Genomic DNA, 25,379 nt, shown 5'->3' on the forward strand with positions numbered 1-25,379 from the left:
TTTTTTTTTTTTTTGATATCTTATAATTACTTTCTTTTTAAAGATTTCATAAAAATCCTGAATTCTGTGAAGTATTATGGTGCAAACTGCATATTTATACGACTGTTCGTTATTTTTCATTGAATTTTTAAAATGCGTCAGACTTTTCGAACACCCTATATATTTTTAAAGTAATGATGATTTTTAATATTAATATTACCATCGTTATTAAATATCACCTTCTGTACCATTATTTTGTGATTTTAAAATTATGCAAGAAAAATCATGTCTGTCATAATATGATTTTATGTATTGCATGTATTATGTACTGTACCATTAAGTGTATCAACACAGCTGTCTCTAGGTTCCCTATCCAACAGGTTAAACCACACAAAATGGTAAGTGAAGGGGACTCTTATGTACCAGAATTTAATAATAGCGCTTATAAATATATTGTGCTTTAAATATTTATTAACAGCTCTTTTGTGAACAGATTTGTTGGCCAGATACGCAGCTCTCATTCGTTCACTTACATCAATTTTACAGTAAGGCAAAAAATTTTAGCATTATTTATTTTCTTTGAATCCCTAAATTAACGGTTATTATGTTATCAACATGAATCTCTATCATAATGAAGAAGAAAATTTAGCACACAATTAAAATAGTAAAATACAGGTGTCTTTAGAATAACAAGGTTAGTTCGTTCCGTGTAGTATCGAAACCGTGTTATACGAGACTTTTTTTTAAAAATACCATTTTTACTTATTTTTTACACTAATTATGTATGTGCATGAGAAAAATCAGGTTAAAATATATCGTCTTATATCGAAACCGTGTTATACGAGACTTAGAAATAATGCAAATCAAGGGACGTGTACCGTGTTACTTCGAAACCAAGTTTCATAAAAACAAAGTAAAAACTCATTACAGTTATCAACCATTAACATAATGTATTAAACAAAAATAAAATTCTATCTTTTTTAAATATAACATTCGAGTTATATCAAAACCATGAAGTATTAAATTCAAGTTTCGTCCCGCGTAATATCGAAACCGTGTTATATTAATCGCAAATTTGGTACCGTGTTATATCGAAACCGTGTTGTAGAAATACCGTGTTATACGAGGGACGCCTGTACTATAATATATAGGTAACTGTACCCTTTCGAAATAATACATGCTCTCAAAATGTGCTCATTTCATTTACCGTACTAAGAAAGAGAGAGGTACGTAATACCAGGTGAAGTGATATCTCGTTCTGTTTACATTATGGAAGCACCAGGTGTTCTGTTAATTCCTATCAATTCATAAAAAACTTAGCAGATATGATAAAAACTTTTGGTTTTTATCGTATCGGCCCATTGTTGTATGCAATCTGCGTCCAGTGTAGATCGATAATAATTTCTTTAAAATCAGAAACGAGAATCGTTTTACAGTAAACCTCTGGGTATACGAAATTTTCCATGGGAAATCTCGTTTAACAAACGTTGGTTAACTACATTTTTATATAATTTTTAAGTAAACAATACCAACTCGTGGTCATTAGAAGCAGCCATTATTTCTACAGGAACCGAATTAACAATGCAATTCTAGCTCTCAGCACCCCCCCCCCCCCAAATTCACCAGTAAAATTCGGAACATTGTAAATAGTTAAAGTTTTACAATGTTGTGAATTTTGAAAACATCATTCACGGAAAGTTCTTTACATTATCAAGAATAATACAAAATTGTCTCATAATTGCTTTTAAAAATTACAAAAGTAATTTGCATATTTACCACTATTAAAAAGCGAGGGGTTGTAAGTTCAAAAATTGAACATTGTGAGATAACTAGTACAAATGGTAGGTGAACCTCTTCCCCATTTTGGACCAAGAGATTGGGCTAGTAGTTTTGGTAGGTGCTGCTTTATAGTACGATTTAGAAAACTTTTCAATGAAAGTCTACCTAGGTGCTTTAAACTCGCTTTACTCAAAACTTGATAAGTCCACTTACATTGCTTTGCTTCTCGATGCCTTGATTGTCCGTCTAATGTTAGTAAACACCCGTACTTTAACCCACCATGGAACATATGTGGCAGTGATAAGCAAAGGGATGTCAGTGGACTTTTTAAAGTTATGAGTAAAACGCGCTTAAAGTTCAGATCCTGGGTAGGCTTTAATTGAAATTTTGCTTCTAAATGTTGCTTTATAGCTGCACCTATCAAAGCTACTAGTACCACTTCTTGACCAATAACAGAGAACCGGTTTTCCAAACTTTTGCACTAGTTATGTCTTAATTTTTAGTTTTGCTACACATCCCTTTGCTTCTCACTGCCTCATATGCATGCCCTATCTTCAAAATTTATTTTTTTAAAATTTTCTCAGAAATTCAAGAATAAATCACAAATTGGTGCTGAAACTTTGTCTCGGTGAAACGGATATTTCGTAGTTTTGATGCTCGATGTAACCGAATTTCACTGCATGGATTTAAAAGAAGAAGATGCTGTATGAAAAATACTATATTTTCCTTTAAAAGCATAACAAATAAAATATCACACTGCATAAAACAAACAGTATTGTTGCCTAAAGAGGGGGAGAATAATGCTCAACTGACTTTGCTTCTAAAGCAATTCGTCAGCCGCACTCTTTGCATAACAAAAGATCAATCACCCACTGTGAGTGCACTTAGTAATTTGAATTACCATCATTCGTGGTAAGGCGATAATGTAGTGAAGAATACTCCCCATTCATTTACACAAAATCTATATAGCTCTCAAATATTATTTTCTACATCGTTTGATAGATTCATTAATAAAAATTTCCACAATCTTCCTCAAAGCTGACGGTCCTCAAAGGACTAAGAATTATTTAAGTGGTAAGTGACACTTAAATCACATATTATAAAACAAACAGTATCATTGCCTAAAGAGTGGGAAAATAATGCTCAAATCACTTTGCCTCCAAAGGCAATTCGTCAACCACACCCTTTATATAACAGAAGACCCATAACCCACTGTGTACTCACTAATTTGAATTACCTGCAAAAGTGGCAAGGGGGATGGTGTAGTGAAGATCGCTCTCCATTCATTTACACAAAATCAATACAACCTTTATTCACAACATTTGTGCACCACATAATACTTTCTTCAATATTTAATAGATTCATCCATAAAAATTCCAATAAACTCCCTCAAAATTGGCGGTCCTCAAAGGACTAAGAATTATTTAAGTGGTAAGTGACACTTAAATCACATAACATAAAACAAACAGTATCATTGCCTAAAGAGAGGGAAAATAATGCTCAAATCACTTTGCCTCCAAAGGCAGTACGCCTACCACACCCTTTATATAACAAAAGATCCATAACCCACTGTGTACTCACTAATTTGAATTACCTGCAAAAGTGGCAAGGGGGATGGTGTAGTGGAGAGCTCTCTCCCTTTTGCACACGCTCGTCAGAGCCCCATCACGTGATCCACTGTGATTGATACTGGGGAGCCTAGTGTTGAAATGCGGGCCATTTCATTTAGAATATAGCTAGCTGCCCCGGTGTATCAGAGGGAGCTTAATTAAAAAATCGTTCCTTCCGTCCTTCGAAGCAGATTCTGCGGAAGATTTCTTTTATTTCTACTTTTGTGTGTAGCTTCTTCCTTTGCTGGTTTCATTTTTATTCTGGTTGTGTTCCATTTTCCTTTCGCAAGCAAGTGGGTTTCAATTAAGGCGATTTTCTGGAGAGCAATTCTCTGTGCGGATTTTCGCATCTAATCTTCGCCTTTGAAAGATTTTTTTTTTTTTTTTTGGTTTGCCGAGGTGCCTTCTACTGAAAGTTTTTTAAAAGAAAAAGTGTGTTTTTGGATGAAACGTCTTAATTGTAAATTAGATAATTGCTTTTTTTTTTGGCTTAACCCAAAAATAAGCAATTGATTTAACTTTAAGTAACTTTTAATGCCTTAATAACAATGTTTTAGTTCAAAAAGATTTGATTATTTGCTGCAGAAATTATTTCATGTGCAACTTTGATTCCTCAAAATAGCTCTAAAAATGTGAAGTTGGTTATTTTTAATTTAAGATTTGATCGTTTGAATTGGAAGAATTCAAGAAACTAAAATTAAAGGAGAACAATATTTTAATTCAAAATGCACACTAATTAATGCTTTTATTGAGATTAACTATTTAAAAAATATATATTTCTCAAGGAAAAAATTTAAAATTTATTTTTAAGGTTTTTTCGCAGCTTTATAATGTCAGAATAATTTTATATCACTAAATGATACTAAATAAAAAAGTTTCTGTGATGGTTCTACTTCCGTAGAAATTACTTTACAGTCAATAGATTCGACTCTTATGAATTAAATGCTCAAGAAGTTATTTTCACTCCACTTTCCCCAGAACAAAGAATAAAACAATACAAAAAAAAAAAATACTGCCACTACTATTTTTACTACTGTAACTACTAATGATAATATAAAATATGGATATGGCTCAAAATTCCACAAATGTCTTGAACTACAAAAATAACTCAGAAAGTAAATATTTTCATGCATAAGATTAGCTGTCGCTCTCGTGAAAATGACAATATGCACAATGAATAACTCAGGACTAAGTTTAAATTTTAATAAAAATGTGCATGTACAATTAAATAAGGATTAGTCAAAAATAGTTTGTATGTATTAAAATGTCAGTATTTATGGAAAGGTAGTATGAATACTCATTAAATGTTCTTAAAGTTAGAGAAAATGAATATGAATTGGTAAAACATGTATGTCAACGAAAATAAGTGGTTTGCGTGTCTCTTAGTAATTTAATGACCTTTTTTATGTTTAAAAGCAAAGACTCATTTGAAAATGTTACTTTGTTCACAAAATGACATTTCTTTTTGAAACATTGAAGATTATGAACTTATATCGAAGCCCGCTAGTAAGAGGTTAATTCACTCATTAGTCTTACTTCCTATTAATTTATAATGTAAAAATGAAAAGGATACGAATATTCTGCTGATCTGAAGCAAGAACGAAAGAATAAAACTAATTTTATATGCCTGAACTTAAAACATATATACATATTATTAGCTTTTGATGGTTATTATTTTTTTTTGGGGGGGGGGGATCAAATGTTTAACTGTTGAATTCCGCTATCGATATTACTATTTAATTGGAAATAATGAACTATTCTTCGAAAGTAAACTCGGTAGTCTCCAAATTCAATTTTTGTAACATTAATACTTCTTATGATTCATTTATCTATCTTTTACAAAAAATTTCTTTTTTAAGATTATGACTATTTTTCATCATACATTGAAATGAACAGTTTTGGTATAGTATTCTTTAAAAACTGTAATCCAATAATTATGTTATGATCTTAAAAATATTTTTCCTAAAAAAATTCTAGTTTATACACAAAATGTATTCGAAAGTATTAAACAAAATCATATACATACAGATTTTAAGATTTTTTATATTCGAACGACTTCAATGAAACAAATAAGGCAATAAAATATAAATACATATTTTAACATAAACATCACAAACTGGTAGGGACGAATTTGTAATAAAATTTTCAATTAGTTATAACTTTTTTTGAAATATAATGGAAACATTCTTGACTTCTTTTATATTCTCTTGAGTTTTATATTCAAATATCAAATTGTTCAACCGTTGAGAGTAAAAGAGGTGTCAGCCGATAAAACACTTATAAAACATTTACATCTCTTTTGCGTTTAACGGCTCAATATGGCATTGGTCGCCAATAACTTATGTGTTTAAACTTTCGCCAAAGAAAGATTATTTTATTTTCAGTAAAAGTAGCACTTATCACTCTTTGAGCCGTCAAAAGCAAAAGTGAAGTAAGTGTTTTCTTGTCTTTGACCACTTTTGCTTTCAACGGTCTCCTCAGTTAAAAGCATTTAACATTTTAATTAAAAATTGTTTTGCTATCTAATAGTTGAACCGTTGCACAGTGGAGCGAAAACGCCAAAAAGCGCTTAAAAGTGTTTTTAAACCTCTCTCGCTTGTTTGTTCACACAGGCATGTTATAATGGAGTTTTCTCGATTTGTTTGGGCTCAGGGTCCAAAGTTCGCAGGTTTACGCAGCTAATTCCTTTTCAGGGTCTTTCTACAGACCATTTATGACTAATTAATATTAATTTCTAAGAAAGTATACGAGGACATTTTTTGTAGAGTGTTTTGAAAACAATAACCTTGAATTCAAAAGTTTTCGGTGCTGATCAAAACCGATTTTCGGTTTGAAAATTTGATTACTCATTATTTTCGTCTTATTACAATCGTTGGACAAGAGAGAAATGAAATATACCCGCCTTTAATAAGAAAAATAAATTATAGACTGCTTAAAAGCAATTTTTGTAAATTCCCGCACTCATGGCTCTTCCACTTTCTAAAGGCTCCCTTCAGTTTTGTAGTGGACGAAGGGCTCTAAAATTCCAGTTCTGATTGCCTAAGAGGTAGGCCTGTGCAAGTTTATTAATCCTCAATTGGTTGGATATAGGAAAATAATGACATTTATAAGCGCTTTTTGGCATTTTCGCCCCACTGTGCTTTGAGAGAAAAAGTGATGTCAGTCAATGAAACATTCACATCACAATGAAACATTCACTTCACAGTCAGTCAATGAAATATCACTTTCGCATTCAACGACTCAACATGGTACTTTGGACTAAGAGTCATCAAGAGCAAAAGTGGAGTAAGCGTTTTCTTGACTTACACCACTTTTCCTCTCAAATGCTCAAAATGGTAGTGTTCTAGTATAACTTATTTACTTTAACTTATACCAAAGAAAAATTACTTTCTTTTCGGTAAATGCAGCATTTCGCACCATTTTTGAAAACCCGTCAAGAGCAAAAGTGGTGTAAATATTTTCTTGACCAACACTACTTTTGCTCTCAATGGCTCAGTATGGTATTATACTCGTATAACTTTTCTGCTTCAACTTTCTTCGAAGAAAAATAAATTTATTTTCTGCAAAAGTTGCATTTTGCATTTTTGTAGTAATTATTAAATGTAGTTTTCTTGACTTACATCACTTTTGCTTTCAACAGTTCAATTAAAGGCAATTAAAATTCTCATTAAAACGCTTTTTTATGTTTGAAAATTAAACGTAAAAAAATCTGGTTCAGTTCGAATTCTCTAATTACAATGTTACGATAGTATAAGATTAACGATGCATTAAATTCAATGTAATTCGCCCCGGAAAAAATAACATTAAATAACTACTATTTCAATTCAACACCACCCATTTCACACAACTTGCGCATTATGAACTGACTTATTAACGATATTTCTAAGTTAATAGGATACATTTAAATATCAAATTCTTTTGTTCATGACGAGGGCTTCAAAGCATTTAACATCGACTCTGTTTATGCCAATTAATCGCAACTACTTTCAGAGAAATCAAATGCTATCTGTTGACATACCAAACCCGAGAAAATCTATTATCTTCATTTGAATAGCCAATTAAAAACCTTCCTTCTGATGTCAACAAATGATGCGAAAACCCTTTGTGCATTACATTTAAATCTAGGAATTAAACAATGGAAAATGAAGTATTATTATACCATACAACGCGATATTATATGTATTCGACATTTGTCAATTAATGCAAACAAACATACATAAAAAAAGGCATTGCAATCAAAATAATATGAATTAAATTAAAATAATCTTGAAACGGTTTTAAATCTAATAAACAGCCAATAATGTGAACATGCATATGTTCGAGAAATTTCTAATGTGTTGCAGTTAATATCATCCATTTATTTAAATAACTATTTTTCACTCATTTGGTAAAACTGAAACCTGAATAAATAATGTCTAATTTCGAAGAACTATGACATTTCTAATAGAATATCCATGCTAAAATATAAAGCATGCCATAATGTTTAAGGTAAATATTTATTATTGTGTAACTTGATGAGTAAAAGAATGATTTCAAAAGCGTTATTTGATTTTTTGTTTCATATAATTCGCAAGCAACAGCACGCACTATGTTCTATGAAAGCTCTCACGATTTAAGTGTTATAAAACCTCTTATTCAAATATTTATTTCATAAGAATACCTAAATTGTCATTCAATTTAAAACAAATATTGTTTCGTCATCTAAAAATATTTAAAGTTAAAAAAAAAGTTTTAAAAAGTTCTAAAATACCGTGCTTATATTTCTATAATTTCATGTGATAAAATACCGAAGCAGTGTATTTATAATCACAAATTTGATTACAAACAAATAAATATGGTGACTAAAATATTTTTAAAAATGTTACAGTGGTGTAAGTTTTATATCTACATTTTTTACTATATGGTTTAATGATGCACGACTATTTACGTTCTTGTTGAAAATCTGAGCAAAAAAAAAAAAAAAAAAAAATGTGCACCAACCTATAAAACCTTTGTTTCCGTACCAAAATGATTACCGTTTTGAACTCTCTAAAATGCAAGCTTTACAGTGTATTTTTTTTAAATATCTCTATCTTTTCCTTTGTCAGAGTTAGTGTAATGTTCAGATAGTATTTAGATTAGTATAATGTTAGTATACTGTGACTTTTCTGTCGCCATAGATAGTTTAATTAAAATCACCTTGCGCCAACTAGGAGGGAATCGCCATCTTGTTCCAATAGCTTGAAGTAAGATCGGTTTCCCATAAATCGCTGAAGATCAGATTCATCTGCAAGTGAAAAGGAAAAGTTTGCATGAAATAACATCAATTATTTTTAAAACATCTATATTAGTCATTTACATGCTAATTATGAAAAAGAATAATAAATATTATCCGAACAACGACCTTAAATATAATTTTCCAGTACTATATGACTTTTAGGAAATCATGAAGAGTAAACACAACAGCTATTTTCGGAAAGACCCCTGACATTTTCCATTTTCAGCCAGTACAAGAAATAACTAAATAAAGCAATCTCAGTTGCTTCAGTTTACATATTTTCACTCACAAGCCATACGATTAAGATCAGAAATATATATATATTTTTTGCAATTGAGTGCTTCTTATTTCTTGGAAAACCGCAATTGTTTTTAGAAAACCGAAACTGTATATTTTAATTCTTAACATTACGTGAATCAAATCTTTGTTAAGCTGTTAAGCTATAGGGGAAGCGTTTGGTTTGTTTACTAATGTAAAAATACGGTTTGTATTGTTTGAGACCATCTAAATTATAATAAAATTTATTTATGTATCACTTGGACATTTCGTAGCCTGTACGACAAAATACCCAGTAATAAAACAAAGAACGCGGTAAAATATGATGTCAAACATAAGTTTTACATAATTAAGAGATAATAACAGTTTCATTAAGTTTATGGATGACTACGAGCTTTATCTGTGAAAGGAGAAAACATTTATTAATTACTTCACTTGTGGTTTTATAGTATTTTTTTCCCCAATAGTCTAAAATAATTATATATTTCATTTAAGAAAAAAAAAGAGCATTGTCCCAAAACTTCTGCATTGCAAACAGTAACGACGGTAATTAGAATTATTTAAGCAGCACTCTAACTAGAGTCAGCTGATCGCGCCATTACCAAAACACCACCATTTTTCTTCTAATTTCATAATACAATGAAAACTGCTTTTCGTTTATTATCTTTTTTATACCAAAATTATTTTCATTAAAATTATTAATAGATTTATGCTCAAAAAAAAAATAATCTTATCTACATTTTCCTAAATATTTTATTACTCAATCAAGTTTTAGAAAAGAAAAGTCTTTTTCAGAAACTGGCAAATGTAACTCATATACACATTTTGATTCTATGCTACACGCCTTGAGATTTTGTTATTCATATATTTTACTTAGTGAATATTTTTTATCACTATCACTTTCGTCAGGTTAAACGGATTACTTTCATAAAAATCAGAAAAACAACATACAAGCTGGAAACTAAAATTATCCCTTCAACTTTCAAAATGTCACCAAGTCAAAAAAGAATGTATAACTTTTTGACAAAAAATACTTCGTGTATTGTCTGCGAATTAAATTACTGCCTTTTATTTTTAAAATTCACTCAAGTTAAACACATATCGTGCTTTTTCTTGAATAGACACAAAAAAAGCAGTGACAAAACTAGTGACCGCCATCTACAAATTATGCAGGTAAACAGCTAAATCCATGGTACAAAGCTTCTATCCTATCTGGTATAGTATAATGCTCCTTTTTCCCATTCAGTACTCTAAGTAAAAGGGTGCTGACATTTGTCGTCTTAGTCAACAGAGGCGATTGATAAATATTCTGTTTTAATACACTGTGTTTTTTTAAATAGACTATGGTTACTCTATCTTCTTTTGATCTTCACTACCTGTAATTTTTCAGTTTTAGTTTGTGAGATAACTTTAAAGTACATTTGAATAATTTCTGTTTTTTCTTCTTTCCCCTTTTTTTTAAAGAAACACAAGCAATGGGACGCTTTTAAATAACCGAAAAATGTTCTGTTCTTTACACTGTCATCTACAGGTTATGCAGATTAAGAGCTAAATCCATGGTACATCTCTGTCAGCCTGTCTGGTTCATAATGCATCCTCCTCCCATACTTTACTCCAAGTAAAGTCAGTGCTGACATTCAATGACGACGAGACCAGAATATTTATCAACCACAGCCGAAAGAAGAGACGTAAAGGTAAAACAAACACCGCAACCTCAGTAAAAACAAGAGAAATATGAAATATAGGTGAGGTGGGAAAAAAATCCATCACGACAAAAAATTCAGTACATAACCCCAGCGATATATCCCCTCCCACCTACCATGACGGCTGTCTTACGGCTGTCCCCTAGCTGTCACAACACCCTGACCACGACATCCTTTTTAAGGGAAAGAAAGTTAAAAAAAGAAGTCGGAAAAAAGAGAAGGAACTCTTTTCTTACGCCTACCGGTACGTGACCTTCTTGATGACGGGAGCACGGGAGGGTGACAAAACGAGAAATGGGCGAATGAATCAAAACTTTCTTTTTGACGATAAAATGGGGGTCTGGAAGAAATATAAGAAGGAGATTCTGGAGAGAGAGGCAAAAGGTTCTCATCAGACAAAGTAGCTGAGCAGAACTTTCTTTATGGTGCTTGATAGGCAGTGTTCCTTTTTACTGATGCCTCGTCTTAGGAGGTGACACAGGAAGACGCATATCATCAGTGTTCGCTGCAGGTGCAACTTGGAGAGAAACTTAAGTCTTTCTTTTTATGTTGCGTGTTACATTTTTATTTATTTTCTAGTGTTTTATTTTCGTTTTTAGTTCTTAGGGTCAGAAGTTTTGTGAACATTCGGTAAGACCTACGTTCGAACACCTTTGTTATAGTAAATTCTTACAGCTTCAGTATTTTGCAAAAAAAGAAAAAGAAAAAAAAGGAAAAAAATCTATTAGTCAAGAAAAAATAGGGACAATTTTCATCGTAGAATATGTGATGCTTTACTTAATTAGAATTGTTCTTATCTAAGTTTGAAATGCATTATACGACGACCTAGAAATAAAGAATATCAATGCAGATGTCTGCATAGTCATTCCAAAAAAGTTTAAAAAAGATAAATTTATCAATCCGTACACACATAGGCTTTTTACTTACACATACACGCTTGCATAATTTATGATCTGAAGCCACCCCCTTTTATCCTTTTTTCTTTTTTTTTCTTTTGTAAATTAAACGTTTATCATAGGTTGGTCCAAAAATAAATAAATAAAAAAACTTTTTTTTTTTCAAAAAATGAATTAAATGCTTGAAACATGTAAATATGTATAGAAATAAAAATTTTAGAACTCTTGCTCTGTATAACATTTCTTGTCAAAAGATGTAATCTTTGTAGAAGTTAAGCTAAAATAATTATTATTCTTCAAATAATTATAAGTATAAAATCATAAGCACGAAATCTCTAAATACAAAACTATATTTTCTGAAAATATTATTTAAAATTTAAAGAGCTTTATACCAAAGGATCACAAAAACATATCCGAAGGTAAAATTTAAGATATAAATGCATTTATATACTTTTTTACATAGAAGATGACTATTTTTTTAAAACACTAAACAAAGCAAGTTAAATTTTAAATGTGTTGTCACCATTGTTAATGAATAAAATATCTTACATAAATTATTTCAGCAAACACAAAAGCTTTTTTTTAATTTTAACACGCTTTTGGATTACAATTTTACTGGTTTTTCGTATACTATCCAAATCGTCCACATTTCAACAAGAGTACGATAGCTTATAGTTATAGATTTTTTTTTCAAAAAACCACATTGAATAGTACCACCACTTGGACTATGCTCCCTCCCCCCTTTGTTTTTGCACAATTAAAAATAACTCTTATGAAATAAAGATTAAATATAATAATTTTCATTTAAGTTGCATATATTTTGTAGAAATATATTATAATTTCAGTTCTCAGGACACGAACAACCACTCCCAAAAAACTTATGAGTTCGCATTTTTAGGCACAACAATTAAAGCTTCATGCAAAGAAAAAACCATTCATCAGATAACAAAAGACAAAGTAAGAAGACACAAAAATCCCCCTCTCGAGATTCCATCCTTAAGATGTAAAGAGACTCCAAAAAGTAAGCCAGCTTCAGACAAGCAGTAAATTAACCGCTGAGGGAAATTAAAAACAAAACAACTGCAAAGCAGCATAAGCGGATAAAGACCAATGATGGAATTGTTTGACCTTGGAGTGTTTCGTCCCTTAGGGCTCTAGACACCTGCAACTACTTTTCTCGAGATATGTCAGGTTTTATTGGAAGACAGAGCGTCGCACCTGATCTCCAGATTATTTTGTTTTTTATGCTGTTTGTTTGAAGATTCAGGTGCGTCTTGCAAAGAAAGCCACCAGGTGTGTCATAAGCATGCTCTTAATAAAGTTTTATTTTTACAGCTGTGCTTTGAGCCCTGTTTTATATTTTATGAAGTTGTTAAACCGATTACTAAGACATTTCGCAAAACGGATTTTAAGATTGTCATAGATAAGGTTCTTAACATAGCTAGAATTTCACTGATTATGAGTTTAGAAATAGCTGAATAGTACTTTCCCCAAAGAACGTCTGGGCTTTTAATTTGTAAACAAAAATTGATACAATTTAGTGAAATTATAACTGGAACTATTGAGCCAATCCAAAGAAAACGGTCACTATGTCCCACACGATACACCTCATATTTTGCATTAAAAATAATACTTTACAAGATTTATAAACAAATGTTTTCTGCTTAACAAATTACAAACTTACGTATGATTTTTTTAGCAAAAGACTGCGTCATTACCTTTTGAAATCATAACTTTTTAATGAAATATATAAACCGTCACTTGCGGGACAAAGGGTTTACTTTTTTGTAGAACGGCAGTAATGCATTTATACATGTGTAACGTCTTATAATTCCAGAAAGTAAAATCTACATGCATATTAATTGTGTACGAAACTATAGTTTCAGTACATGAAGAAACGTTTTAAGGTATTAAAGACTCATTGAAGTACATTTTCTAAATAATCCATTTTCAGTGCATTCATATGGGGCAGTGGTGAGGGATGAGAAGGCTGTTTTACTTATGTCAGCAAGAATTGTTACAATCTTGTAAAGTTACTAATGAAAATAATGTATAGATAAATTTTATAACGTCATTAGATACCGATAAAATTAAATATATAATAGTTGTGAACATCAAAATAATTTCCGCATTTAAAGAAATTTTTAAATTAAAAAATGCTTATTAAAGTACATTTTCTAACTAATCCATTTGCAGTGCATACATATGGGGCAGTTGGGAGGAATAAAAAGGGTTACTGCTGTTGTTACTTTTGTCAGTCAGAATTGTTATAGATTGGTAAAATGAAAACAATTTAAATAAGAAAAAGTAACTTTATAAAATACCGTTTAAATTAAATGAATGCGTGTTAATTATGCAGTAAAAACAATTTCAGAATTTGAAGAGACATTTAAAGGTGTTATAGGCTCATACAAGAACATCATTTTCTCAGAAGTCTGTTTTTAATGTATTAGACAGTCATAACGAATGGAACGCAAGAGAAAAGGGACAGTGATTAATTTATGCCGGAATAAAATGTGTTTGCCCGGTAGATGCCGTAACTACACACCGTCGTTACTACGTCTACTGGAGAAGCCAGAAATAGTTGTGCACATTTTATTTCGGAATAAATGTATCACAGTACCATTTCTCCCAACCCTCTCCTCTGTGTACTCTGAAAATCATTTTATGCAAACCATTAGTACAAGAGGTAGTACATCGTACTTTAGGAAATACATAACGAAGAAGAATAATTTAAATTTTCTAGATTCCTACGTAAAAAAATATGTTGGCGACACATAGTATTATGTCAAAGAGGAATCCTCCCAGAAAATAGTTAAGTAAAAGTGCTAAATATTTTGTGCCTTATATTTGTGTCATTTACAACTTACATGATAAAGAATAAAGCAAAAATATGGAGCGTAAAATGACACTCGGGATTTTTTGGAATAGGATCATTTAAGCTAAAGGGGAAAAAACCTGTAGCTACACACAACACGCGCGTGCGCGCGCAAACATATTATATATATATATATATATATATATATATATATATATATATATATATATATATATATATATATATATATATATATATATATATATATATATATATAATACAACAAAACTATTGCTTTTTGCCAAATTTTGTTATACTCATATTTTGAGCAAAAGTACTCCATATTGCGTTAATTCCCAACCTGATTTTCATTCTGAATCACAATCAAATATACTAGAAATGGAGTGAATTCTGGTTTGATTAATATTCACATTCATCTTAAAGTAAATCTAAATTTTAGCATTTGTTTTAAACTTAAATTTCAGTGTTATGTAAATTTTAGCATATGCAAAAGTGAAGTTTTAACTTCATCCTTAAAACCATCATGAATGCGAGTGTTGGATTCTTCTTTCCTTTTTCTAAACTAAAAAAAGCATTGTATTTGGAATCTGATTGAAGACTACATAAAAGTTGTAAAAAACCTTAAAACATGTTTCTAGTAAAGTCCTAGAAAAATTAGAGGATATTATTTTAATCTTCGATGTAGAAATTAGGTTGGTAATATTATTAGGATCATTATAGCATGACCATATATTTCACTGCATCACTTAATCTCCTGAGATTCTGCATTTGAATAGAATTTTGTGTATGTGTGTGTACTATTTATGTACCTCTTGTTCAAAATTTTCCGTACTAATGCTCTGTCCCATCACCATTCCCTAACTGTCTTCTAAAATTTAACTATATTATATGGAAACATTTTGTGCTGCACTAAATATGGAATTAAGAGGAATCTTGTATTCGTGTACTATTGTACTACATGGCGAATTCTATATTGACACCACACAGGGAGTTTTGAACAACTGTAAGATGTTTGGAGTTTCGTTTTTTTTGTACTATTTGTCCCACACTACATAAGGGATTTTGCTTTATTATGCTGTATAGGAGTAACTGCTTAATTTTGAATTTTGTATTATTGCACTGTATGGGGAATTTTAAATTTTTGTACCTACTGCATGGGAAATTTCGTACTTTTGCGCTATATGCACTAAAGCACACGGGGATTTGGTCTTATTGTACTATACAAGGAATTTCATACTTTTGTACCATTAAGTACTATATCACTTAGATAATTTTGTAACATGTATATGCCTTTTGTACGAAATTGTCTTTACCTTTCCCTCAGTCTCATCACCTCGCCCCCACTATCTCCTTAAAATTAATTGCACCATAGTCATCCCACCCATACTTTTGCGAGTTAAACCGATTAAACCGTGCATTTGCGTCTATAAAGAGAATCTTTCATTAAAGTCCGTCTCCTCCGGAGCAAGGCAATGACACCAAAGGAGCCGCGCCCCTCCAGAAACCCTTACTCGACCCTTATCTTAGGCAACAACCCTCTCGAGTGGCTGGTCAACCCTAATTGGGATGCAGGTATGTCAGGGAACTTGGGGGGGGGGGGGCTCATAATGACTTCTGACAGAGAAGGGGAGGAAGTTTAATTTGCTTCGGAAAATCAGTTTCGGGAGAAATAATTGGAGAATATTTTTAATTAACCTGCCAGATTTTTTCTGTCGCTTTGTCTTAGTCAATGCCTTTGATTGTTTTGTCGGTGCAGTTATTTGAAGTGAATCCCTTATGTCGGCATTGTTATATATATATATATATATATATAAATAAGAAACATTATCATATACTGTAATTGTAACCTGGACAATTCAGTCAAATTTGACATCACAATTGAGTTCAATAGGCGCCATAGGCAGCTCTATGGTACTGGTAGACGATAAATTTAATAGCAATATCAAACTGAACAAGAAAGAACGGAAATTTGAAAAATCCCCAAAATACCCTGTTGCCTCCCCCCTGGTGAGGTCCCTGGGTATTCTGGGATTTTTTCAAATTTTCGCTCTTTCTTTTTCAGTTTAATATTGCAATTATATATATATATATATGTGTGTGTGTGTGTTTGTGTGTGTGCAAATTTGTGCTTCTACTTACGTTGTTTGTTCTGACTTTAGTTGTTGTATTATTTTTCGAATTGTATTTTCTTTTGAGTATGCATTTTTTGTTCGATTGAAAAGCAGTAATTGTAACACAATTAACATGCATTCTATATTAGTTTTCATTTACACAAGGAACTGAACACTCATGAAGCTTCGCATCAACTTAAAACTCTAAATAAAGGGAGAGTTAGGAAGAAGGAACGGCGGAAAGTATGCGATCGGGAGCATACACTTTACAACTTAGAACCAATTGTTGATATAGGCGCATAAAATCAATATATATGCAGGTACAGTCGAGGCCGCTTAATGGAATGCTATGCCCCGATGAAATATTCTAAAAATCAAAATAAGAAATCATAACGGTTTTGTTGATTGAAAATTTATTACATTAAGCGGGATATTCTTTTAATCGATATTCCATTAAGCGGGCTCATCTGTATTTCATCACCCTCTCCCCCTAAACTCTCCCCTACGTATCTTTATATAGTGTGACATAACCGTATTACGTTTATATAGCTTTAGTTTGGAGTCAACGACTTTATTTTTTTGCCGGAAATAAACTATTTCGTCATACGGAGATAACCATGTATGAACGTACATAGATGGTATTATTTGTTTTTGTTTTTATGGTGGGGGAAATAAATTTTAAAAAACTTCATTAGTAAAAGAAAAATTAGTTACACAAAACATGTGCTAACAGTGATTACAAATACCAAATAACTGTCATCTAGTTTGGAACACTACGTCAGCACCGTTTTAAGGAAAAAAAAACCGTCTCGGAATAGCATAAAACAAATTCTGATCGTCGATTGCATTTCTTTTTTAAATTTTGTTAGCGCAAACCGTCTGCTTTCAGCACCATCCCCACCCTTCCCTCCCCAGATCGGATCGAGAAAACAAGCCCCCGACATGAAACAGCCGACTCTTTACTGGTTAAAATTTAATTACGGACGTTGACGGGGAAGCTAGGTAGGGATTTCGAAGTGCGAATGGAACGATTTGGAATAAAAGCCGAAATCGAATCAGTTCACGAGTTGAAGTGAAAGGAGGGGGTTTCGTGATTGGAGAAAATGCACTTAGGCAGACTTTACACTTATTTTTACTTGTTTCCGGTTTTGTTAGGAAAGAACGTTTTGATAAGGCATGAATAATTTAACGATTACGCCTTTTAGAATGGAAAACGAACGCATTTTGCTGGCCGTAGAAGAGTACTGGCGTTAAAAAAAGAAGAGAAAATGAATCGAGTTTCGAACATGTTTATAAAGTTTTTTTTCGACTTTGTATCAAGAATCTCGTTTTCTAAAGAAAACAAAAAGTAGGGTTGTAGTAAATATTTGGATGCTTTAACAATAAAAGAGTTTTCCTTTTTGTTTGTAATAATATATATATATATATATATATATATATATATATATATATATATATATATATATAGAGAGAGAGAGAGAGAGAGATGGATCGTTGGATGAATGTGGGTGGATGGGTGTTCCTTGAGTTTTGCACTTTGAGTCATAAAATTGACTTTACACGTGTTGAATGGAAATGTCGCTCAATTTTCTTTATTTTAGTGTAAAATTGCTCCACACGGAGTTCACACAGTACTAAAATTGTTTTTCAGGTTATCTTTACGTTCAATAAAAAATAAAAGTAAATTTTTGTTAAATTGTTAAAAACTTTAAATACATATTTTAGCATCATGAACTGTATTGTGCGCCATGCACAAGCACATTGTTCTAAAACTTTATTTGATTAATTGACAAATGACTAAAAAGGTAGTTTCGTGGTTATTTTTGAAAATAGCCGCCTATTGTGTGAAATGGTTCGAATTTTTGAGGTAACCTAAAGCACTTGCTATAAAGTTATACACATAATTTTCATAGAATAAATGGGCAAATATTTGTCACCAAAAGAATTATCATTCTCTCCATAAAACATATGTACTACCCATATATATATTAACTTTTTAACATCGCCAAAGATAGAAACATGAAAAAAAAAAAAGTTTTTTACGCATCTTTATCATGGAAACACTGAGCATTAATCCCGTTATGTTTAGTAAAACCCTTTTTCTAACTTTACATCTGCGGGCAAGTATATTTACGAACAACAGAAACCGCGCCGAATAGACGCCAGTCTGCGGTTGTTTTTATTTTACATACTTTTTTTTTAAATCTTTGTTACTGTTATTTTTTAAGTTGTTGTACCGACCAATGGAAATATCTCTGTAAAAGATTCGCGAAATTTGTATTCACCAGTAAACATTTATCTTCTCGTAGAGCGGAATTTCCTTCCTGACTGCAGTGATGAACGACTTCCGTTGCAGTTCAACAGAAAATGTTTTTAAGCACAAAAGAATACATTACGCGATTTAGCGTTTCGAAAAATAGAGAAATCACGTTCCAAAATTGTTGTTTTGAATTGGGAGACGGTGTTTGTTGCTGTGGATGTTTACTTACATTCGATGAAATTTTCTTCAAAACCAAAATTAAATAATTTTACTCATTCACTAACAAATATAAAAATGTATTTAAGAAATAGATGTGGATGGTCGTATGCCAAAATGAATTATCACCCATAATGTTTATTTTTCAATGAGACGATTCAAAGTTAGAATTATATAGAAAAATACACATAAAGCATATTTGTTTTTTATAAAATCGGAAAGCGGTACTACCAAGTAATGCTTGACATGTTTATATTTACTTAGCATAAGACAGAAAGCAATATTTGCAGCATGCTTACATGTTGAAGTCGTAATTAAAAAAAAAAAAAAACTTAGTTCACTTTGGCATAAGATCATCTATATGTGACTATGTCCACATGTACCAACTTTTAGTTTTTTTAAAGTAATATGTATAATTATATTACCGAACTAAGTTGACAGTATGGCAGAACACAAAGTACAATTAAGAGGTAAAGCACCAAAACCTCTTGGTGAGTATCTGTATTCGTGCATATATATATATATATATATATATATATATATATATATATATATATATATATATATATATATATATATATATATATATATATATATATATATATATCAAAACTGTCCAACTGACGGGCCGCATACGGCCCGATAACGAATATTGTGCGGCCCGCCAACCTCATCATATTTCTTGTTTCGACATTTTATGGTATCAAGAAGCATCCAAGACTACCATTTTTGGTCAAGCCGGGATTCGCGAAATTTCCTCTTGATAGCTTTTTTACTACTTTCATTGTATTGGGAGAAAAAGGTGCAGGACGTCTACAGGTCAAGGTCAAGCAGTCCTACACTGCACGCTAGTGTTGAAACGAATTCCTAGAAATAGTATTGCCTCGCATTGGCGGAGGGATTCAGGGAGGGAACAGAGAAACATTTCAGATAAGCAAAACCTGCCTGTAATTGGATAAAAATAAAGCCCCCCCCCCCCATCTACGGTCTTTTTTGATTTTGAAAAATTAATTGAGAGCTTGCTCTCGTCAACTCTCTGCTATTTTCCATCGATGATACCGATGTTGACATTCCTGCCCTTGTAAAGGCGGCGGAACGGTCTCAGTTTTCTCATTAAAATGTAAGCAAATTGTTTTAAATTCCTTCTGTTTCATTGTTTTATAATTAATAATTCAACTATTAAGTGCTATTGTATCTGAGGTAAGAGGTTATTGTTCAACTTTTTCAAATTGCGGCCCGCCAGGTGATCAGTAATCGGAATTCTGGCCCGTGGGCTCTTTGCAGTTGGACAGCCCTGATATGTATATATAGAAAGAAACATTAAAAATATCGTAAAAGTAATCACTTTTAGCGAAAAAAGGGCGCCAAAGCTTGTCCACGGAGAGATGGGGGATGACCTTGAAGCAAAACATTATTTGTAATTGGTAGAATCATCTCATAAGAGCCGAGTAGTAAGACGCGCGGTTTCGCTGATCATATCCATTACAAAATAATAACAGACAACCTATTACAAATGATACAAATGATGTTTTTGCTTCAAGACCATTTGCTTCAAGATCGTTCTCGCTGATCATATCCATTACAAAATAATAACAGACAACCTATTACAAATGATCTTTTTGCTTCAAGATCATTTGCTTCAAGATCGTTCTCGCTGATTATATCTATTACAAAATAATAACAGATAACCTATTACAAATGATACAAATGATGTTTTTGTTTCAAGATCATTTGCTTCAAGATCATTCAACGCCATTTCTCCGTGGTCAAGCTTCCCGTGTCAATATTTCAAATATACGCAGTCGACAAAAAAGTTTGAAAAACCATTTTGAAGAAATTGTTTAAATCGAAAAATATATAGCTAAATTCATTTTGCGTTAAATTTACGTGGAATTTTTCTTAATATGTGTATACAACGTAGTCATATTATATAAGTCAAGCTGTAGTATATAATGGGTACTATTAATTTTTATTTGAATGGTTTTTTAACCAATTCAAAATTCGTTTTTTTTCATTCATAACTATAAATATTTAAAATTTTGCTAGTACACGGTCAAAAACTGTATGAGTACCAAGTACTAGGTAAATTTGCTGAGTAGGATGATTACCGGAAATATACATAGTACTCGCCAAGACACTAAATAACACTCTGCGGTTAATTCAAGGAAATAATATTATAATATTCAAATGTAGAAATTATACGTAGAAATATATTCGCTTCAGAAATATATATATATATATATATATATATATATATATATATATATATATATATATATATATATATATATATATATATATTGGGTGGTGTTCGATATTCACCGGTTCACATTTTGATGTACTCTTTTGATTTAAGTTCTGGCCAATGTTTCCTTGTAATAGGTTCTAAAAAGACAGCAAAAGACATAAAAATGGTTTTTAAGGCAACTTTCTACAATTTCTTGGTAGTTTTAAAGAAAGAAAAACCCACTTTAAGTGAGCATTTTATCAAAAAGTGCCAAAGTAAAAGGAAACGAAACTAATTCAATTCCGCCAAGACAACCAGAAACTCTTATATATCTTATCCTAAAAGGAAACCGAACGAAAACTGAGAAGAAAAAGGAAGTTTCATGGTGGAGGGAATTGTTACTTTCGGGAACAAATTCAAATCTTCGCCTGATGTATAAACAGAACATTACGAGGCAATCCAGAATGTACGCTGAGGAATAAAATTTGTCGTCAAAATTGCAAAAGAATAGTCTCCGGCGATCCAGTCAAAACCCTGGCAGTCAGCCCGGAAAAGAAAAAAAAAAGAAAAAAAAACGAAGAAAAATGAAAGAAAACGGGAAATTTTATGGGGCGCGAAATTCAACGATCCCAAAAATATCTTCAGGACTTTTTTTCCCTCTCTTTTTTCGTTTTTTAAATCTTCTTTCATTCGTTACATTCCTGTGAGGTTTTGTTTGAAGAAGGGGGAGGGAGAGGAATATATTTTTTCCATTTTTTTACTACCCCCTCTTCAATTCCTAGGTCCAGAACAAAAGGGCAGTTTGGTCTCTGTATAATTTCTTTCTTTCCTCAAAGAAATCAAAATGGCGTCGGCTGTAAAAGATTCTACAAAGAGAAGAAAAGGATTCGGAAAAGGGTGGATGGCGAGGAAGACTGAAATGGAAGGGGGGATCCAAACAAAGGGAACAATAGGAAGAAAGTTAAAAAATAAAAAATCTGGAATGTTCGAATGCTCGTTTTCGGCCAAATCTTGGAAAGCTTTCCAGATTAAAAATCACCCTTTTCAGCATTTTTTTTCTTTCGTCGGATATCATCACATTCTTTTTTCTCCTGTAGAAATCGAAATACCTTCAAGTTTTTATTTGAAAACAGAAGAGAATATCATGCGTCTGAAAATAAGCATTATTTTGTCATAAACGATAAAATCTTAGAACAATACAATACACAACTGGATACTAAGTTCTGACTCTGGTGTATTCTAAGTGGATGGTTTAGGTGGCTGTAGTTAGTTTCCCGCACCTGAGAATTTTTAGATTATTTTAAATTGATGTTTTTTATTATACTTGAAAAGAACAAGAATTATGAAAAAAACTTCCGAAGGTAAAATTGGAAAATACATAAATGAATCTTTAAAGAACAAAAATAATGTTCTGATTTAATTTGACATATAGTGTCTGCTGCTGCTACTTTAGTTGTACGAAAATTACCTTTCGCAAAATTGCATTGTTGAAAGTTCTGAAGATTTTGTTTTAAGAACAAGAAGCAAAGTTTTTAATGTATTTTGGATTATAATTCTTGCAAATCAATTTTGTTTTAAATAAATGACACACTTAAAAAACAAAAACGTTAACTTGATATTAAAGAAAGAAATTTAAAAATACACATAAATAAGCTCATAATAATGTTTATGCAGAAATAAACTGAAAAAAAAAACACTAAGAATATCAATGCGATTTTTTGCTATCTAATATTTGAGAAAAAAAAACTATCACAACTACGAAGACCAATACGATTTTATAATGTTTAATATTTGAAAAAAAAAAAAAAAAAAGAAACTGATCAACCTTTCTTTCGTTGGACAAAACTTTCGCTGGCCATTTAATTATTAACAGCAGCATTAAGCCTGAACTTATTTCTTGAAAAAAATTACTTATGTTTTTCAAATACAGAAATAAAACAGTTTCATTATCGGTGTCTCTGAAAAAAAAATATCTGTAATTAATTGAACAGTGAAAATAATTTTATTGCACTTGGGGATTTTTCCCCACTCACGCATGGTACATCTTGGATTTAATTGTCCATATAATTTCATATCTATATACTATACAAAATTAAATGATTTGAAGTGTAATTTGTTGACATAGTTAAAAGTTGACTTGTGCAATTTCCTAAGAAAAGTTTTTTTTCTGATTATTTTTTAATTGTCGTTTTTTTAAATGAATTTTACCCGTCAGGTATAGGTCGCACTAAAGGGCATCAGCTTTAAAGTTCTTAATTTCAGCTATATATTATCTAAATCTGTTTTGGCAAATGTAATAAATATCTACGTTAGTTTTCTACCAATTATTTTAGCTGCAGTTTCAGAAAGAAACATAATGGACCATTCAGCAAGAAATCAGACATTTTGTCCCACCGTGACAGTTCTATATTTTACTTCAAAAGTAATGTTTACGATATGTAATGCACAAATATTTTAGCCTAAGATTAAAGCCTTAGAAACCACACATACACGTATGATTTCTTAGGAAAAAAAATTGTTTGTTACATGTTTTCAAATTAATCTTAGTTATGTCCCGTGAGCGACAAATGTCTGTTTTTCGTCGAACAGCCCGTTTACGCCACAATTAAAACCAAATAATTCGAACGGGATTCTTCGGTCTTCTTTTCCGTCGATCTTAAAACTCAAAATGACTCCAGCAGGAAATTGCCACAGAGATTACCAACCCTAAGCTTACCTCGCAGCCCCCCTAAAGCCACAACCATCTAATCACAAGCCGTCGTACTTCTCTTATTGCAGGACACTTTCGAACACTACACTTCGCAATAAAGTTTTGATGCTTCGGTGCGACTCACCAGATCTAAGAGGGGTGGTACAACAAGAGGGAAGATTTCTTATCACCACGAGGTCACACTCGGATGTTATTAAAAAGGGATTTGGCGAGGGGGGAATAAGTTGGAAACGTTGACTTTTCGCTGAATCATCTTTCCGTGTGTACCTGGGAGGGTCGAGAGAAGGGATTTTCGATGAGGGGGAAAAGTCTGCTCGGAGAAAGTAAAGGTTTGCACAAGGGTTCAAGAGTCGTCACCAACTAAATGGAATTTCACTGCATTATGCGAGGCATTCTGGTGGTGGTGGCTGCAGGACTTTTGTTGATAAGGGCTTGGTTTTGGCGCGTGGGAGTGTGTATATGGAAGATTTAACAAAGCTTGTCCCCTCTGTTTAGGAATGAAATGAAAAAAAGCACGTTTCATATTTCTTGGGGAAAAGGAGAAATGAGGAAAAAAGAAGATTTCGGATTCGCGAATGAGATAGGAGTTGCAGCATTCGGGCAGATCAAAGATTCAATATAAATTCCGAAAAAGTCTGAGTGGATGTTATTATTTGGCTAGTTTGAATAATTTACATGTTATTTATTACGGAAATAAAATGATTAGTGATACAGTTTCAAACCAAATATTAAAATAAATAAGCAATTGAAGTTTTCAATTTTGAAATTTGTGTTAAAATACAAAACATTTAAACATTTATCAATTTAAATATGTGAAATTTATCTCAAAAAGAAAATAGCTTTCCACTAGTTTTAAGTTTTACTGTTTGAGCGTTTGTAAACATCAGTTTATTTTCATGGAAAATATTACGCATCAAGTTTCACACTGATCTGTACCATGGTTTTCTTTCTGATTTTTCAGGAAAGAATGCTTTAGTTCTTCTCCCTTTTTCCCCCGACTTATTTTTGAGTTACAATAAATTTATTTTAGGATTTTTATTTATTTAATATACACACACACATAGAAGTATATATATATATATATATATATATATTTGGGAAATTTCTTACCTTTTTTTTAAGAGTTCGTTTAACGAAGCATATTTTAAGGTTTAATTATTATTATTATTATTTTGTTTTGGTTTTACAATTATTTTACGACTACTGAAAATTTTGGTTAAAAACATCGATAAAATGATAAATTTTGTTTTAATAATACTTTTTTTAACGCGAACTTTAATCGCATACATAATAATAAATATTTAGCATTTAGAAAAAGAACAGCTCTTTCATTTAGCCAAGAACTTTATTGTTATTCTGTAATTAATCAAAAATTTCTGAAAAACAAATTAATAAGAACTTGTTAGTACGATAAAATAATGTAAGAAATACCAGTTCAACTTTAAACGACTTCAGGTATTAATCCAAAAAAAAAAAAAAAAACGAGAGTTATTTACTCAGCGTAAAGGTTTAGGAC

The 25,379-nt window shown here is 31.6% G+C and overlaps 1 protein-coding gene across 1 annotated transcript in view; it reads right to left on the bottom strand.

Annotated features, from left to right (window-relative positions):
• Positions 1-25,379, bottom strand: part of LOC129225151 (semaphorin-1A-like) — a 694,730-nt gene that overhangs the window by 229,999 nt on the left and 439,352 nt on the right. The window contains exon 3 of the mRNA XM_054859712.1: positions 8,547-8,634. Coding sequence (XP_054715687.1) covers positions 8,547-8,634 — 88 coding nt within the window. The remainder of the gene's footprint in view (positions 1-8,546; positions 8,635-25,379) is intronic.

The sequence above is a fragment of the Uloborus diversus genome, chromosome 6 (assembly GCF_026930045.1).
Source record: "Uloborus diversus isolate 005 chromosome 6, Udiv.v.3.1, whole genome shotgun sequence".
Classification (NCBI taxonomy): Eukaryota; Metazoa; Arthropoda; class Arachnida; order Araneae; family Uloboridae; genus Uloborus; species Uloborus diversus.